General features: G+C 36.4%; 1 protein-coding gene and 1 long non-coding RNA gene across 2 annotated transcripts; one reads left to right on the top strand and one right to left on the bottom strand.

The window, feature by feature from the left end:
- The first annotated feature begins 12,017 nt into the window (after positions 1-12,017).
- Positions 12,018-12,459, top strand: LOC130993715 (uncharacterized). Its single transcript, XR_009091752.1, has 3 exons — positions 12,018-12,084; positions 12,182-12,252; positions 12,344-12,459. It is a non-coding gene; the product is annotated as an uncharacterized LOC130993715 (long non-coding RNA).
- Positions 12,460-13,789: 1,330 nt separating this feature from the next.
- LOC130994013 (uncharacterized) lies at positions 13,790-15,614 on the bottom strand. Its single transcript, XM_057919048.1, has 6 exons — positions 15,301-15,614; positions 15,010-15,218; positions 14,845-14,949; positions 14,591-14,709; positions 14,431-14,509; positions 13,790-14,187 (listed from the first exon to the last, which is right to left on the bottom strand). The coding sequence occupies exons 1-6, from the start codon at positions 15,612-15,614 to the stop codon at positions 13,790-13,792; spliced, it is 1,224 nt and encodes a 407-aa protein (XP_057775031.1).
- Positions 15,615-18,813: the final 3,199 nt, after the last annotated feature.

The following is an 18,813-nucleotide window of genomic DNA, read 5'->3' on the forward strand; positions in this document are numbered from 1 at the left end:
CGCCAGAGAAGTCACCATCACCAGAGAAGTCACCCTCGTCAGAGAAGTCACTCTCGCCAGAGAAGGCACCCTCGCCAGAGAAGTCACCCTCGTCAGAGAAATCACCTTCGCCAGAGAAGGCACCCTCGCCAGAAAACGCGGGAGAGCCCCCATGTGAAGATGAAATTACTATTCTATCCTTCGATCACGCAAGGCGCATGCATTGTAGGCAAATTTACCCTTTTGCCCATCTATGTAGTCTATAAATAGGCCCCGCACTCGTGCATTGTAACTACGCTATCTCTTGTTTTTGAATACAACAACTATTTTCTCTCTCGTACCAAGTTCTCCGATCGCTTACTTTACACTTTTCGATCATCTCTACTAGGTATAGTTTACGGTTTCAACTTTGTAGTTTAGGTGTTGGTTTCGTGAAACACCAGTATGTATGTATAGAGTAATGCTAAACAGCCACATTGTGGCCACCCACAATTTACCTCAATAAAAAATAATTTAATTTATTTTTTAAAATAAAAATAAGATTTAGTTATTTTGTCATATTCTCTACTTTGTAATTATTTTTTTGTAATTTTTTGGTAATTTTTTTTATTTTTATTAAAAAATAAATTAAAAATAAAAAATGCAAAAAAAAAGTACAATGTAGAGAATATAGTAAAATAACTAAATCCTATTTTTATTTTAAAAAATAAATTAAATAAATCAAGATTTTCTTTATTATACTAGTGTGTGGGTGACCACAATGTGACTGATAGATTTATTGATATATATATGTTTGGGAGAGAGAGCGGTGGAGTTAGAATTTTAGACCTTATTATTTAGAGATAGGAGATCACAACTCTTCATGTCCACTTAAGGACAATATATATATGGTGCATTTACTTTGATTGTAAATTTATCATGGAAAAATGAGAGATAAATAAAATTCCACCCTTTAAATTCTTCCTTTCTTTTTCCTCATTTTCTACAAAATAGAATTCGACCTTAATCATTCCTCATCTATATATAATATAAAAGATCAGTATAACGGTAACTTTTTACCGCCAAATTTGCTCTCTCCCATTTTCTCTAAATTTAACCAATTTCTCTCACTTCTAACCAACTACCCGTCACTCACTCTTTCTCTCTCTCTCCCTCTTCTTTCCTTTTTCTTTTTCTGTGCAAGTTTTCAATTTTTGTTTTCTTTTAATTAATTTTTTTTTACATTTAGAATTTTTATTTTTCCTAAAATTTATACATTTAAATTAATTAAAAAATTTAATACGCATATCAAATTAAATATCATGACATGAGCTTGAATTTAATTTATAATAGAATATAAAAAACTTTAAAGTAAAAAGAAGATATTCAAATTAATTTTTTTAAAATTAATCTCTTTCTCTCTTATTTTGGATTGCTTCAATAGATTATTTCGTATTGGTTATATATAAAAATATGAAATTTAATGATATACAATTGAGTTTTACATGAGTTTTAATTATAATATTTTTTTTAAATCCAACTTGGTGTAGGAGTTCATATTGGTTTATTTTAGAATTCTTTAATCTAATAGGAAAAAAAAAGGATAAATTCATAGATTTGTAATTTATTTTTCCTGTAAAAAAAATAAAATTGAAAATATGATTTATATTTATTTAATTTAACAATAATTTTTTTGGTAATATATATATTTTTAAATGCATTAACTTTATAAATTCAATACAGTATTCTCACATTCTTACGAAAAACATAATTTTCACAATAACCAATCCATTTATAAACTAGGCATGCGAATAAATTTCCATATAATATTTGAATCCCCTATTTTATGAAGAATGTGTATTAAAATATACCAACCTCCTTAAATTTTTTAATCTGAATACTTCTTAATTTCGATGTCCATCGTGCATCGCACGAGTGGGCGTATACTAGTTTTCATTATAAAGGAAAGATAATATTATCCCTCCATTTATAGTGTGATAATATTATCTCTCATTTGTAGTAAAAAGGAAGAACGAGCAAGGGTTAAATTCTATTTTATAGGAAATGAAGAAAAAGAGAGGAAGAATTTAAAGAGTAAAAAGAATACACCCATTGTGAATTTGTTAAAATAACATATTCTTGCAGAACACACACTACGCACTACGCACACAAATATAATTTATAACTAAAAAGAATACACCCATTGTGAATTTGTTAAAATAACATATTCTTGCAAAACACACACTACGCACTACGCACACAAATATAATGTTTTTTTTTTTTGACTTGGGGGAGTTGGGGAGGGGGAATAGTGGGGTTTGAACCCGGGACCTCACTGTTCACACACAGGAGGTCGCACCGCTTGGTGTCCCTTAGGGGACCACACAAATATAATGTTTAACAAAGGATTAATTTTGTACCGTTCCTTTTTGTAGTCCATCAATATAATGTTTTTTTAGGGATATTAGCATTGGGTTGGGATGTAGTAAATTCCCTACAGGTAGTAAATAGATTCAAAGTTAAATTATATTGTATTTATATAAACTAGTGCCGCACCCGTGCTATGCACGGTTTATGAATCAGAAATTTTTTGTTTGATAAAATACTTAATATATTTTTGGGTTAATTACGTAAAAAATCATGAACTTTGGGTCGATTTTGAAGTTTGCCATGAACTTTTTTTTTATCAAATTTTTTCTGAACTTAACCAACTGATCAATTTTGCATGGTTTTCAAAAATCCCCAAATTGAGTGCTGACATGGCACTTTTCAGTGACCTGAAATATGACATAGCGCCGCCGGACGGGAACCAAAACGACGTCGTTTAGTTGGGCGTAAAACGACGTCGTTTTACCTCAAATTCTAGCCCCCGTCTTCTCCTCTATGCTACTCAACCAACATTGTATAAAATTACACAAGTTATAAGCTCTAAAAAAATTAACTTCCTCTATAGTACTTTTTTTTTCTTATCAAAAAAGAAATTTAACTTCCATTAATTTTTTTATATTTTCATTGCATTTCATTCTCACTTCACACAGATAACTTTCTGTTTAATATTTCAGCTGCATTCTAAATGCTAAATCCAAAACTCGAGCCCATATATATTATATTTATGTCACATTAATATTTGTACGAAGCTAAAATATCTAAAGTACGCATTATTTTGCTATAGGTTTCAGAAATAAAACATACATTTTAAAAACAAAATTAATTGCTTAATACAAAGTGTAGAAAACTTAGCAACTTAATTTATCTATATCTATTTATATCTACGAAAAAAAATACATAGCAAAAAAGATATGGAATCCCTCTTTTTTCATCTCTCTTTCATTTTTTACAGCTGTTTCACAACTTTGATTTAAATCACATTTACTCTTTTATGTGAATGATTGTTTTAATATATTTTCTAAAAAATACAAATATGTCTGCATTGAAAAACAAATGTTTTAAATTAATTTAATTCTCACATTTTAGATGCACATAAATAATAAATAAGGCAATATTATGAATATGCAACAGATATCATTCTCATTGCATATTAGAAAATAAAAAATACAATAACTGAGCTGGTGAAACTGATGCAGCCCGAACAGAGCCAAGCTCGCGCCAGAGCAGAGCTGAATCCCGTGCCAGACCAGAGCTAAGCTCGCGCCAAATCATAGCTGAATCCCGCGCCAGACCAGAGCCAAGGATGCCAGAGCTGAAGTCGTTCCGCCAGAGCAGCGAAGTCATGCACTCGCCAGAGAAATCAAAAGGCCAGAGCAGAGAAATGAAGAGGCCAGAGCAGAGAAATCAAAAGCCCAGAGTAGCGAAGTCATGCACTCGCCAGAGAAATCAAAAGGCCAGAGCAGAGAAATCAAGAGGCCAGAGCAGAGAAATCAAAAGCCCAGAGCAGCGAAGTCATGCACTCGCCAGAGAAATAAAAAGGCCAGAGCAGAGAAATCAAGAGGCCAGAGCAGAGAAATCAAAAGGCACCTGTGCGATGCATGGAATGTGGATATTACGAATATTATCAATAAAATTATAATATTATAATTATTAAAATTCAAATATAGATTAAAGTATAACATACAAAAAAGTATATATTAATTATCTATATAGCATATCTAATTACGAAATTATGAATACTCCTTAAAACATGCTAACACAGTCACATTCACACTTAAATATTAGGGTTATATTTTTTTCTCTATTCTCTATGTAGAAACATTCATTAACTTTATTTTTTTTTTCCAAAAATTCAGTATAGTTGGTTCAAAAAAAATCTATAAAATTTCATATTGTGAGAAAGAAGTTGATGAGGAGTAATATATGCGGAACAGAGGAATGACTTTACCAGGGAAATCACGGGGAGCAGCGAGATAGCTTTCGCCAGAGGAATCATACTCGCCAAAGGAATCAGACACGCCAGAGGAATCAGACACGTCAGAGGAATCACACTCGCCAGAGGAATCATACTCCACAGAGGAATCACACTCGCCAGAGGAATCATACTCGCCGGAGGAATCACACTCGCCAGAGGAATCACACTCGCCAGAGGAATTATATTTTTTTTTTCTCTATTCTCTATGTAGAAACATTCATTAGCTTTATTTTTTTTTTCCAAAAATTCAGTATAGTTGGTTCAAAAAAAATCTATAAAATTTCATATTGTGAGAAAGAAGTTGATGAGGAGTAATATATGCGGAGCAGAGGGAGCAGCGAGATAGCTTTCGCCAGAGGAATCACGGGGAGTAGCGAGATAGCTTTCGCCAGAGGAATCACACTCGTCAGAGGAATCAGACTCGCCAGAGGAATCAGACTCGCCAGAGGAATCACACTCGTCAGAGGAATCACACTCGTCAGAGGAATCACACTCGCCAGAGGAATCACACTCGCCAGAGGAATTATATTTTTTTCTCTATTCTCTATGTAGAAACATTCATTAACTTTATTTTTTTCCCCAAAAATTCAGTATAGTTGGTTCAAAAAAAATCTATAAAATTTCATATTGTGAGAAAGAAGTTGATGAGGAGTAATATATGCGGAACAGAGGAATGACTTTACCAGGGGAATCACGGGGAGCAGCGAGATAGCTTTCGCCAGAGGAATCATACTCGCCAGATGAATCACACTCCACAGAGGAATCACACTCGCCAGAGGCATCATACTCGCCAGAGGAATCATACTCGCCGGAGAAATATGAATCACACTCGCCAGAGGAATCACACTAGCCAGAGGAATCATACTCGCCGGAGGAATCATACTCGCCGGAGGAATCACCCTCGCCAGAGGAATCACACTCGCCAGAGGAATTATATTTTTTTCTCTATTCTCTATGTAGAAACATTCATTAACTTTATTTTTTTTCCCAAAAATTCAGTATAGTTGGTTCAAAAAAAATCTATAAAATTTCATATTGTGAGAAAGAAGTTGATGAGGAGTAATATATGCGGAACAGAGGAATGACTTTACCAGGGGAATCACGGGGAGCAGCGAGATAGCTTTCGCCAGAGGAATCATACTCGCCAAAGGAATCAGACACGCCAGAGGAATCAGACACGTCAGAGGAATCACACACGCCAGAGGAATCATACTCCACAGAGGAATCACACTCGCCAGAGGAATCATACTCGCCGGAGGAATCACACTCGCCAGAGGAATCAGACTCGCCAGAGGAATCACACTCGCCAGAGGAATTATATTTTTTTCTCTATTCTCTATGTAGAAACATTCATTAGCTTTATTTTTTTTTCCAAAAATTCAGTATAGTTGGTTCAAAAAAAATCTATAAAATTTCATATTGTGAGAAAGAAGTTGATGAGGAGTAATATATGCGGAGCAGAGGGAGCAGCGAGATAGCTTTCGCTAGAGGAATCACGGGGAGCAGCGAGATAGTTTTCGCCAGAGGAATCACACTCGTCAGAGGCATCATACTCGTCAGAGGAATCACACTCGTCAGAGGAATCAGACTCGCCAGATGAATCAGACTCGCTAGAGGAATCACACTCGCCAAAGGAATCACACTCGTCAGAGGAATCACACTCGCCAGAGGAATCACACTCGTCAGAGGAATCACACTCGCCAGAGGAATCAGACTCGCCAGAGGAATCAGACTCGCCAGAGGAATCAGACTCGCCGAGGAATCACACTCGTCAAAGGAATCATACTCGCCAGAGGAATCATACTCGCCAGAGGAGTCATACTCGCCAGAGGAATCACACTCGCCAGAGGAATCACACTCGCCAGAGGAATCAGACTTGCCAGATGAATCACACTCGCCAGAGGAATCAAACTCACCAGAGGAATCACACTCGTTAGAGGAATCATACTCGCCAGAGGAATCACACTCGCCAGAGGAATCATACTTGTTTTTTCCGTTTTTTTGGGCTTTCCTTTGAGGCCCCCTCCTTGTTTGCGCCTGTGCTCTCAAGGTTTTTTCAATCTTCTTTTTTCAATAAAATTTTTATTTCAGCAGCATTCCCTTTTTAAAAAAATCTCATTTGCAATCATAGTTCGGTCACAGTTTCTCTTCTTTTGTAGGTTGCCATAAGGAATATTAGAACAGGCGCCATCAAATCTTATGAGATAAGTATCATCAAAGCTAAGTATTGATTATTGTTTTCTCATATCTTTGTTTGTTTATGTTTTTTTCATATTTTTCTAGCAAAAGACATGGTGCAGATTTTGAGAGTTATAGAAAAGTATTAGCAAAACTAAGTATTGATTATTGTTTTATCATATGTTTCTGTTTTCTTCGTATTTCTTTAGAAAAAAATTACTGTTTTGGCAGCTAGGTAGCTTATCTTAATGTCTTTTGATAAACTTAAATAAATATGATTTTGAATTATTTTAGTTTTTTTTAAAAAATAAAAAATGTATAATTTTAAGTTGTGATGATTTACTTTGTTCTGTATAGTTGATAGTATTTTTTACTTTGGTCTGCAAGCTTGAATAGTATACTTTTTTGTAGTAATAATTTACCTTCTAAGTTATGAATAGACTTCTAATATACAAAACAGAAATAGAAGTTCTCATTTTTCATTTGACTTTTGACTAATGTATACAACTTGTGCTACTAAAAATGGTTGTTGTATGAGATTTTGTACAAAAAATTGCCTGACTAATGTATACAACGTATTCAGTATAAGTTTTGCACTTTCATCATTATCACAAACTTGTCTGCTGTATTGAATCTTCGTCTTCTTCTTCTCTGTCACTTCGACTTCTCTGCTCTGCCGAGAATCTTCGACTTCGCTGCTCTGGCACACGACTTCGCTGCTCTGCACACGACTTCGCTGCTCTGCACACGACTTCGCTGCTCTGCTCTGACTTCGCTTCTCTGCTCTGTCGGACTCGGCTTCTCTGCTTTGCCGAGAAACGGCTTCTCTGCTCTGCCTTCACTTCTCTGCTCTGTGTAACCCTGGCTAGGCGAAGATTCCCAACAACATAAAATAGTTATATAAAGACAGAGCAAAAAGATGCAGAAATACAAAGCAAAAAGATACACATAAAATAGGTACAGAAACACATAAAGAGAGAGAGAAGAAATAAAATGATGTAAGATGCTATTATAAACCAAAGTATAGATACAGAAAGTAAAAAAGATGCAGAAATTGATGCAAACTTTTATGAAGAAATGAAAAAACGAAAGCTAGAAGCTTAGAGAAAAGAAATTGTAGACATTCAAGCAAGAATTTGCCAACATTAAAGATAGAAAATAAGCTTCTTGAATCTGCTGACAAAAAATAGAACGTGCAGATACTGAATCAAGAAGTTGCCAAAGAAAAGAAGAGGAGCAAAAAAGAAAGTGAGCTGCTGCACACATATAAGCAAGAAACTGCTGAAAAAGAAAGAGAGCTGCTGCACACATTGAAGCAAGAAAAATAGAAAGAGAAGCATACAGAGAAAAATGGAAGCTGCCGACAACAAAAGAAAAAAGGAAGAGAAGCATGAAGAGAAAAATGGCTCGTGAGAGGGGAAATATAAAGAAGATATCTTGGAGGCTAAGTTTTGTATCAATGGTGCTCTGCAATACTTGTCTTGAGCCCCTCAATTTATAGTTTTAAATGTATACTTGTATATTATATATTTATATTATATAAGGTATGGCAGCAATTGTAAAAAAAAAGCTGAAAAAGATATGTTGAATAGTGTAAACATTAAATGCACCCATGTGGAATAGTAAAAATATTTATTGATCGGATCATAAATGAGAAGCATAAAAACATCCAGAAAGCACATGCAGCACATAATATACATTGCACGAAAAACGAAAAAAAATGTAAGGCTGAAGCAAAAAAAGGCGGGAATCTGTGTTGCATTTTTGCACTAGAGTAGTGTGTATTTTTGCCAAAACCATCCTGGCTTTAGATAATAAATAGATGCATCATAACGCGACACGAGATAGAAGTTTTGTAAGACAAAAAGAGAGAGGAGTATTATTGTCCCCTTAAAAATTTTATATTTTGGTAGTTTTTGCATTTTTTAAAATATTTAACGTGTTTTAATTATGTATAATGTTAAACCTAAATATACATGATGTTACATATAAATATATCTAATGTAACGTTGCACAGGCATATGTCTAATGGTTACACACAAATATGCATGGATAATTTTTTAATTTATTATCCTAATTTTTCGTAAATCTTCTCTTTTTTCCCCGCGATCTGTTCATCTGTTGTGTTGTGGGTGTGTTGCTGTTGTTGTGTCTGAGTGCAGATGGTATAAGGTGGAGTGGTGCTGCTGATATCAGTCGAAGCGCGAATTTTCTTCAATATATATCACATACTTATGTGAATTTAAGTTGTACAATCTTAAACCCTAGATCTAAATATGCTCTTTCTCTATCTCCTTCTCCCAAATTAGCCCCATTTTTCTCTTTCTCTTTCACAAATCGGCACCGTCTTTTCTTTTTCTCTATCACAAATCAGCGTTGCGCAACTAAGTCGCCGTTGGTGCGAGCTGTTCAACAAATAATGAAGATAAGCAGGTGGCAACGACCCTAGATCTTGATATGCTATTTCTCTATCTCTTCTTTCTCTTTTTCTATCACAAATCAATGCCGCACGATTAAGAGGGTGTTTGGCTGAGCTTATAAGCTCTTTAAAACAGCTTATAATATGTTTAGGAGCTTATATTATAAGTTCCTTCAAATGTGTTTGGCAAAATAAGCTGCTAAACAATTTATAAGCTCTAAAAATAACTTCCTAGAGCTCTCCAAAAAATAAGTCCATTTACCCCAACTTATTTTCTCATTATCTTATAAGCAACACTCATTTTACAAAAATAATTCAACTATAATTTTTTATTTTCATCATATATCATTCTAATTTAATTTTTCTTCGATTTTCTTTATCTAACAAAGATTTTCTCTCACTCACTAAAAATTCTCTATCTAGCTTATAAACTTAATTATTCAAACACTTTGACAACTTATAAGCTTTTGAAAAATTATATTTTATAAGCTATTAAAACATCTTATAAGCTCCTAGAGCTTATAAGCTCTTTAAAATAAGCTTAGCCAAACACTCTCTAAGTCTGTCGTTGGCGCGAGCTATTCGGTGTAGAATAAAAACGAGGAGCAACTAATGGTGGCCGCGCAAGTGGCAAGAGCACTTGACTCGTGTTCTCCGTGCTGGTGGCTATCCTCAAAAATCAAAATATATATTACGTAAAGTTGTTTGGACACAATATGTATATAATTAAATAGGGGTGTCAAATCGGGACGGGTCGGGTACGCTACCCGAAATTTACGGGTACCCGACCCTGACATTTTGGAAAATATGCTACCCGATACCCGACCCGACCAGAGTGTCGGGTATCCTAATACCCGGCCCGCATACCCGCGTGTATTTAGGTGAATTTTTGATTTTTTGATTTTTACCTTTTTTTTCTTGTCCTATTAAATTTTAATTGTTCACTACTTACATTTGGAATCCAATTTTTGGATTAATGTTCAGTTGTTCACCACTCCAGAGTCCCAGACGCATTTTTACCTTTGTTATTAGTTAGTTTTGTTTTGTATTATTATTATTATTATTATTATTATTATTATTATTATTATTATTATTATTATTATTATTATTATTATTATATTTATGACTATTATTATTATTATTATTATTATTATTATTATTATTATTATTATTATTATTATTATTATTATTATTATTATTTAGGGTTAATAGCCGGAAAATACACGAACTATCACCGAATTTGCATATTGCACATGACCTTCAAAAATAGCTCCACAATACACCACCTTTTGATTTAATTGCAATTTGCACATGCGTTGACCATCCCTAAAATCTTAGATGACGTGTCTCCCGAAATTTGCAAACGTGGACGCACCGTTGATCATGTAAAACGACGTCGTTTTGTCAAGCTTTTTTAAATAAAAAAAATTAAAAAAAGAAAAAACTATTGCTGCTTCACGCCCCCGCCCCCGCCCCCGCCGCCGGTTGCAGGTGTGCCAGGTGGTCACGAATCTCTGGCCACCACAACATCACCGCCGCAACACCACCACATATCCGCAAACCAAAATGAAAATCCCCAAATCCTCAGCCACACAAAAAAACCCTAGATATGCAAATCTACAAACATCAAATCTACCCAAAAATTCAGAGATTGGAGATTTGAAGGTGGAGAAACAGATTAGAGAGACAGAAGAGGACGTCGATGACACTGGGATAGGGAGAGGTAACCGGCGGCCTCGTCGCCGCCGGAAGAGAAGAGAGGCCGAGGGAGATGGAGCTTTCGCAGCGGCGGACTCTAATGGGAAGAGCCGAGAGAGGGATGAACAAATTTGCGGGGAGTAGCAGCGGCGCCGCTACTGACGGCGCTGACCTGGCCGACAAAGAGAGGGGGGAGAGATGAGGCGGCTGGGAGGCGCTAGATCTGGAAAAGGGAAGAGCGGCTGTGGCGGTGGTTGTTAGGCTGATGTTCCGGTCGAAAGAGGGAGACGATCGCCGGCGAAGAGAAGCAGACGACGTGGAGGGGAGGAACTCCGACGTGGGTGTGAGGATGTGAGAGGGTGTGCATGTATGTGAGTGTGTGCGTGAGATTTGAGAGAAGAGATAGAATAGAGATTTGAGAGAAGATGGAAGAAGGAGAGAGAAGAGAAGAAACTTTAATTTCTGGGCAAAACGACGTCGTTTGGCCACGTGACTGCCATGTAATGTTATATACTGTCCACATCATCGCCGGTCAAACTTAAGAGTAATCGCAACTTTCGCCGTGTGCAAATCACGATAAAATTAAAAGGCGATGTATTGTGGAGCTATTTTTGAAAGTCATGTGCAATATGCAAATTTAGGGGGGTGTATTCGTTGTGGAGTTTAATAGATTTCTATGGATTTTAAAAGTCTGGGTGTATTCGTTCCAGACTTTTAAAAGTCTGTAGAAATCTGGGTGTATTCGTTCAAGACTTTTAAAAGTCCATATAAATCTGGGTGTATTCGTTTCAGACTTTTTAAAATCCATACAAATCTAGGTGTATTCGTTATTCCATTGACTTCAAATCCGGAATGACTTTCATGGATTTCATCCAAAAAATACATACGACGAAATCCGGCCAAGAACCACGAGAATTGAAATCCATGGAGTTTTGAGCGAGCGCTGAGTTCCAGCGGCCGCGGCCAAGAAGCCAGCGACCGCTGGAACTCAGCCACCGTTGAGAGTCCAGCCGACGCTGGATTTGAACGTGCGCTGGGCTGGAGAATGTTTATCGGTTGAATGTGGGTGGAAATGACATTTCCTCATCTGGTGATACAGGTCTGTTCAGATCGTGGCGTGATGATTCAGTTTATATATTTGGTGCAGCAAATGGGATTACAGAGGTCCCTGATGATAACACGACGATTGCTTACCCTCCGGGGACCCCAAGCTACATTGCCCCTCTTGATGTATACAGTACCCTGAGATCAATGGGTCCAAATGCATCTATCAACCAGCAGTACAACCTAACTTGGCTCTTCAATATCGATTCTGGCTTCTCTTACCTTGTTAGGCTCCACTTCTGCGAAGTCACAGATATCATAACCAAGACAAATCAAAGAGTTTTTAGTATCTAGTGACCGGAATTATGGCCCCGGCAGGCTACGCCGTCCCCGGCTGGAAAACCGGCGACTGGATCTGCTCCATGTAATTTAATTCGTCTATTTCTTTTTAATTTCCTTTTTCTTTTTCTTTTTTATATATAAATTTCATCCACTCAATCACCTATATATATTGTCAACAGAGTTGGATGCGGCATGCATAATTATGCTAGCAGGATGGAGTGCTATAAATGCCACACGCCTAAAGATTATGGTAAATTACTTACGCTATTATGCAAAGAATCTAATGTTTGATGTTTCTCTTCATATTTTGGTTATTTATCTTTTTTTTTCCCTCTTTTCAGGAGGAGCAATGTGAGGATTATCACTGGATCACACCTAGTGACTGCAACTTTTTTTTTTTTTTTTCTCTCGGATTTTTGTCTTCATTTGTTTTTCTTCCTTTCTTAGTAGGATTTAGTGACTGGCATCATAGTATTGGGGCTTCAGTTGAATGTAAGGATGCAACGCAAGCCAAAGATCCTGCTTGGGAGGCCCATTATGATGCCATCTTGAATGGAGTCGAAATATTTAAGATAAATGATACAACTGGTAGTCTTGCTGGTGTCAACCCAGAACCTAATCGACAAACACCGGATGAGTTATCGGATAACAAGTCTTCTGGATCTGATAAAACTATATCTCGTAGGTCATCGTTGTCCTATCTAAGGATTATGATTGATTGTTAGTCCATGATATTGGCATCTTAGATAAATATTTCAATTATTACTCACCAGATATGTTGTAAAATTGATCTGTGTTTGGAACTATGCCTGTAATGTTTTTGTCTTGAATATACCATGTTGCAGCGCTAGCTGGAACCCAGCGCTCGCTGGATTCCCAGCGGTCGCTGGGTTTCCAGCGGTGCTGGGACTCAGCGGGCGTTGGCATCATGGATTTCAATTCCAGAATTATCCCCTAAATTATTCGAAAATCAGTGAAAATCGGGGTGAAATCCAACCACGAATTCTTTGAAAGTCGTCTGGAATCTATGTGAATTCCATGGAATTTAAATTCCATGGACTTTTTAAAGTCTGTGGAAATCCACAACGAATACACCCCCCTTAGTGATAGTTCGTGTATTTTTCGGTTATTAACCCTATTATTTATTAATACAACTTTGAATATCTATTGTATTGACTATTGTAGTCTGTAGACTTGTAGTTCCTTCAAAGAAATCACTTAAAAGTTAAACTTGATATTCGAAAAGGCAATAATGTAATAAACTTGATTGTATAAACTTGATATATAAGTACAAAGTTATATATAAATAATGTAATATATACGAAGAGAAATAATTTTATTAAAAAAATTTTGAAATATCCTTTTTAGTTTATATCAATAACCCACCTGTGAAATTATTAAAATATCCAAACTAAATTTAATCTAAGTACCAGGAGCAGGCAGCTAACCATGAATCATCAAACATTCAAACCATAAAAGACTAAAAGTAGAAAGCAAGTTCAAATGATCAACCATCAAGTCTTAAAGTTCTACAATGCTCAAATATAAAAGATGAAAACAAGTCAAAGTGCATAATTAATGTTCAATGCATGATAATAAGCAAAATAGAAGGATCCTTAGGTGATGATCAACTCGCAATCGCTCCACTCGCACTTTGAGCCGTTTGTGTTGTCTTTGTCTCTTCCTCTCGCTTGCTAATTAACACTATGAACAAATAAAACAAGAAAAAAATTAAGTTAGTCTAACAAACAAATGAACAATAGTGATTTAGTGAATAACAAAATGTATCACAATGTGTACTTACCCATTTGAAATTCCCTTTCCAACGCTTCGATAGGCACACCTTCCTTATCCTTTTTGTTAATTGAACTACTCTTCAACCAATCCTCAGCACATATTAATGCCTCAACCATACTGGATGCTAATGAGCTCCTATACGAGGAGAGAACACGACCTCCTGTGCTAAATGCTGACTCAGAAGCAACACTAGAGGTTGGTATAGCCAATATATCCCAAGCCATCTCAGACAGAATAAGATATTGTGGACTATATATTCTTCGACCACCACTGCAAAATATCAAACTTATATCAACCACATCCATTGACAATTTGAATTGCTTCTCAGTGAGATAGACTGCGAGCTCATTTGCATCAGATTCCTCAGCCTCTTTATCACTATCATTGGCTAGAAAAGTAAGAGAACCTCAAAAATCTCTACGCCCTTGAGATGGAGTAACAGTGGAGGAGGTACTAGGTGTTCTTATACAACCCCATATAGAACTCAAACATCTCATGCATTGAGGCAGTAATCTCATTAGTCAAAGTGGTACCTCGTTCAGCTCCAAGCATTTCTCCACATGTTTCATCTTTTGTCTTGGATCCAAGGCGGCAGCGATGTAAAGAATTTGGTTCATCATTGCGTTCAGACCTTCTTCTTCAAGCCAATACTTGCCAATCTTAATCCTTATATTAACTGCCATGGAACTTATCTCACGATCATCACTAAACTCCAATTAAGATATGAGATCAAAGATATCACACATCTCAATCAAAAACAAGTGTGATGTGGCGTATGTAGTGTCAGATACTAGAAGCGTCAACTCATAAAACTCCTTTAGATATTCAATGATCTTGCGCACATTAACCCAATCCGACGCTTCAAACAGTCCAATAGGATCTTTGTCATGTTTCTTCCCCAACAAATTAGCTGTATAAGTGGGAAACATATTATCACACATCTTCCAAACCTCCTCATATGGTTCGGCAGACTCTAACATCAGATATGTAGAGTTCCACCGAGTCGGGACATCCAAAGATAAGGCCTTCGTACAAGAAATCTTACTTTTCAGTACTGTAACACAGTCGAAGAACTTTGTATTTCTTGCAGGTGAGGCTTTAACCCACTTGACCGCCTCTCTAACTCTTCTCACAGACATCCCTATCTCGTCTAGCCATTTTTACACCACCAAGTTAAGTATTGTTGCACATCGCATGTGGATGGATCTACCGCCCACAACATTAGACTCTATCATGTCAAGGTATGCACGAACATGTCTAATAGCCCCGTCATTTGAAGTTTCATTGTCAGTAGTACAACACAACACATTCTTCAACCCCCATTCCTTTAGTGATGTGACGACCTTTTCACCAATGTCGGTTCCCTTATGACTGAGGATGGGGCAAAAAGTGATGGTCTTCTTATGAAGAATCCAATCCCTGCTGATACAGTGTGCAGTAACACAAATGAAATTTATGTTACTCACTGATGTCCAATAATCGGTGGTTATGGACACTCTACCCATGTCTTTTTTTTTTCTGGTAGAAGGATTTGATGACATCCGTGCGATCCAGAAAAAGCTTCACACAATCAGTATGGACCGTCTGTTTGGAAGAAATCTGGAACTGAGGGCATATACGATCCACAAATCTTCTAAAACCCTCCCTCTCAACAAATATGAAAGGCAGCTCATCGAGAATGATCATTTCACACAATGCTAATCTCACCTCTTTCTGGTCAAATCTCCAACTCGTTAATGATCCTGTTGCAGCACCACTGGCACTAGGGGTGTAGTTCAAAACAGTTTGCCCACCGACACTTGCATTCTTTTTCATGCAAGAAATGATATGATTCTTCAAACCATTAGTACAAGAACTTGTGGTGGACGTCGTATACCACCAAATAATTCCTGCAGAATTATCAAAATAAATTAGTATGATGATAAGCAGGGTCGATCCCACAGAGAGCAGATAAAATCATTCAATTCCCTAAAATCTATAATTTTGGTGATGCCACCACGCCTTAATTTGAGAAAATATTAATTATAACTAAGAAAGCAAATTAAATCAAATAAAATAACTCTTAAAAATAAATCAATAAAAAGGTAACTCGGCTCGAATAAATCCACACTAATTTAAAGCTCTGATCATCGACGCAAAGATTAATTAATTCCTATCAACCAATTAGTTATAGGATACTGTGATACGCACTGACATACCCCAATTCCTACTTACTGTGTCGATAGACAGCTGGAGACGCCAGACCTGCTTATTTCCCTTATTAAAATATAACCTAGATTTAATATTCTAATAGCATTAAAATGAAGGAACCCAATTTAGACCAATTATCCTAGATACGCTAGTAATAATTAATCCACCAATTTATTCCTACTACGAACATGGTAGTTTTATCACTAATCAGCCCTATTCCAACAATTACGGATTGGAGGTGCTAATTGACTGTAATCCAATTTAATCTAAGTTGATCAGGCTTAAATAAAATCAGAATTATCTTTAAACCCTAGGAATAAATCGAAATCAATAGGAATCAATTTTAAAACTAATTAGGCCTCACAGATTAATAAACTAATGCTCCATTATTCTCGCCGAATTAAAGAATTAGCTACTCATAGTTAAACTAAGATCAAGCAAATAAATTAAAGTAAACATAAAATTAACAAACACTGATTAAACGAATAATTGCAATTAAAGAACTAACTAAAATTATACGAAGCAATTAAAAGTAAACATAAAACAAGAAAAAAAGAAATTGCAATAAAAGTAAAATCACTACTTGAAACCAAAAGAAAATCGAATCTGCTCAAACTTGATTAATGAAAAGTCAACGCCCCAATACTCCCAACTAATTCTCTAGTTCACGTCCAAGTTGAAAGCATAAAAAAAACAAAGCTAATAAAATTCTAATCTAATCATGAAGTAGTTGTCCTCCAAAAGTGCTTAAGTGGCGGCTGCATCCCTTCCCATATTTAAGGGAATAATTCGCCCCTTTTCCTAAAACTAAGCAGCCGCCCTAAACCAAATCATGGGCTGATCGGCCCTCTCCAAAAATAAGCCCAAAATATAATTAAAGCATGAGTTTTGGGCCTAATTAAATGTATAATAATTAATCTAAGCCCAATCTCTAATCTTCTCTTCAAAAGCCCATGAACTTCATCCAAAATTCGATTTCTTCCGATTTCTTCCATCCACAAGATCATCTCCAAATTTCGCTCAATTCCTGCATCCAAAATATCGCAAACCATGTAAAATCATATAAAATCATGGCGAAACACACACTAAACTAAGTAACTAAAATACACACATCAACTTGTAAAAACAACACGAGCACGGACGAGTAGTCTATTCCACAAAATTGAACAAATTAAACCAAAGACACTTAAGAACTCAATGAAAACACCCCAAAAACTATGAATAAACGCGACAAATGAGAGGAAAAATGCATGTAAATCAACCCTCCAAACTTAAACCATTGTCCGTCCTCGGACAAAAACAAAGATGAACCAAAGGTGAATCAACAAGAGCGCAGAGAAAAGTGGATAACATTGTGGCTTCAGATTTATCAACACAAATAACAACATGCATTTGTATCTCCTATCATCAGATATAACACTCATGACAAACTTCAAATTATGGTCTCAATGACTTGCAATCCTCACCAAAAAGATAAAGAATTTTAAGAACTCTCAACTCTCAAGTTTGTCAATCAACATGGACGTGTATACGCTCAGTTCAAGCAGAACAAGTACTCATCCATAAGCTTGTCAATCATCTCACCTCTCCACCACTAAATGTGTGCTCCTATAACCAATATCAAAAAGGTCTTTATTGAGGGTTGTAATGTAGGCTCTTTGGCAAGGTAGGATATATTTGGCTAAGTGACTAAAAGATGCGAAACAAAGTAACATCATCACCAACCTTATAGCATTCTTACTCAATTCTATCCTCCACCTTTCACAAAACCAAAATTTTCAATATATAATCCATCACAACACAACAATTATTTCTCATGACATTATGACTTTCTAATGCATCCTATGTACCCATTTTTTCCAATTTTCTCACTTTTCTCCTTTTTTTTTTCAACGACTTGTAGGATACTAGGATTTTTTTCAATCAAGATCAAAGTTCATAAACCATAATCACACACCTCCACAAACCAACTATCCCATAACAACAAACTCCAAGCTCCCACACATGGCTAAACCAAATAAAATGGATAATAAAAAGCTCAAAGGGGCGAACTAGGATCATATAAAGTAAAAGGACAAGTATGGGATATATAGGCTAGCAAAGACGGCCTTCTATCATCTCAAAGTTATTAAGCACACTATGTGACCTCGAGGGAGAAACCAAGACAAGTTCTAGTGAGAAACATGCATGCTCGAACAATCACTCAAGAGAAAGAAATAAGACTGTAGAAAATAGTGACAGTCAAGGCTCAAATCTCACAGCTTATATCATTGATTGCAAACACATAGAGACCACGCTTATCATTCATCAATCATGCTCAATCTCAATAATATAAACACAAACACATGCAATTTCACAAGTTTAAAGCAGAAATCATCATAGGCCAGTCATCCAACTAATCCATGCACATCTCATCTTTCCACCAAGGCATCATCACAGAGAGATAAACAAAAGCAAGACTGACAACTTCACAACAAAACAACGACTCCAACCAAAACAAACAAGACTCAAAACAACTAACACAAACTAAAAAGAAGCAAAGCATAAAGATAGAGTGCCCACACAGCCACATCCCCCCAAACTTATTCTCCACAAGGAAGAATAAGTTTGAAAATGAAGTGTAGGGCACGGAGTCGAACTCACCGGGGCTCAAGGGGCCGGGGGGTCCTGAGGATCCTGTGGCGGTCCTGGGAAGGCTCGCTGCCAATCATTCATCAATCTCATATACGCCTCATGTTGGCGCACGTACTCCTCATGCTGCTGTAGGCGGGCAGCGCGCTCAGCTTCAAATTGGGCATCAAAGTAGCCCTGTTGCTGCCTCTGG

This window comes from Salvia miltiorrhiza, chromosome 7 (assembly GCF_028751815.1).
Source record: "Salvia miltiorrhiza cultivar Shanhuang (shh) chromosome 7, IMPLAD_Smil_shh, whole genome shotgun sequence".
Lineage (NCBI taxonomy): Eukaryota > Viridiplantae > Streptophyta > Magnoliopsida > Lamiales > Lamiaceae > Salvia > Salvia miltiorrhiza.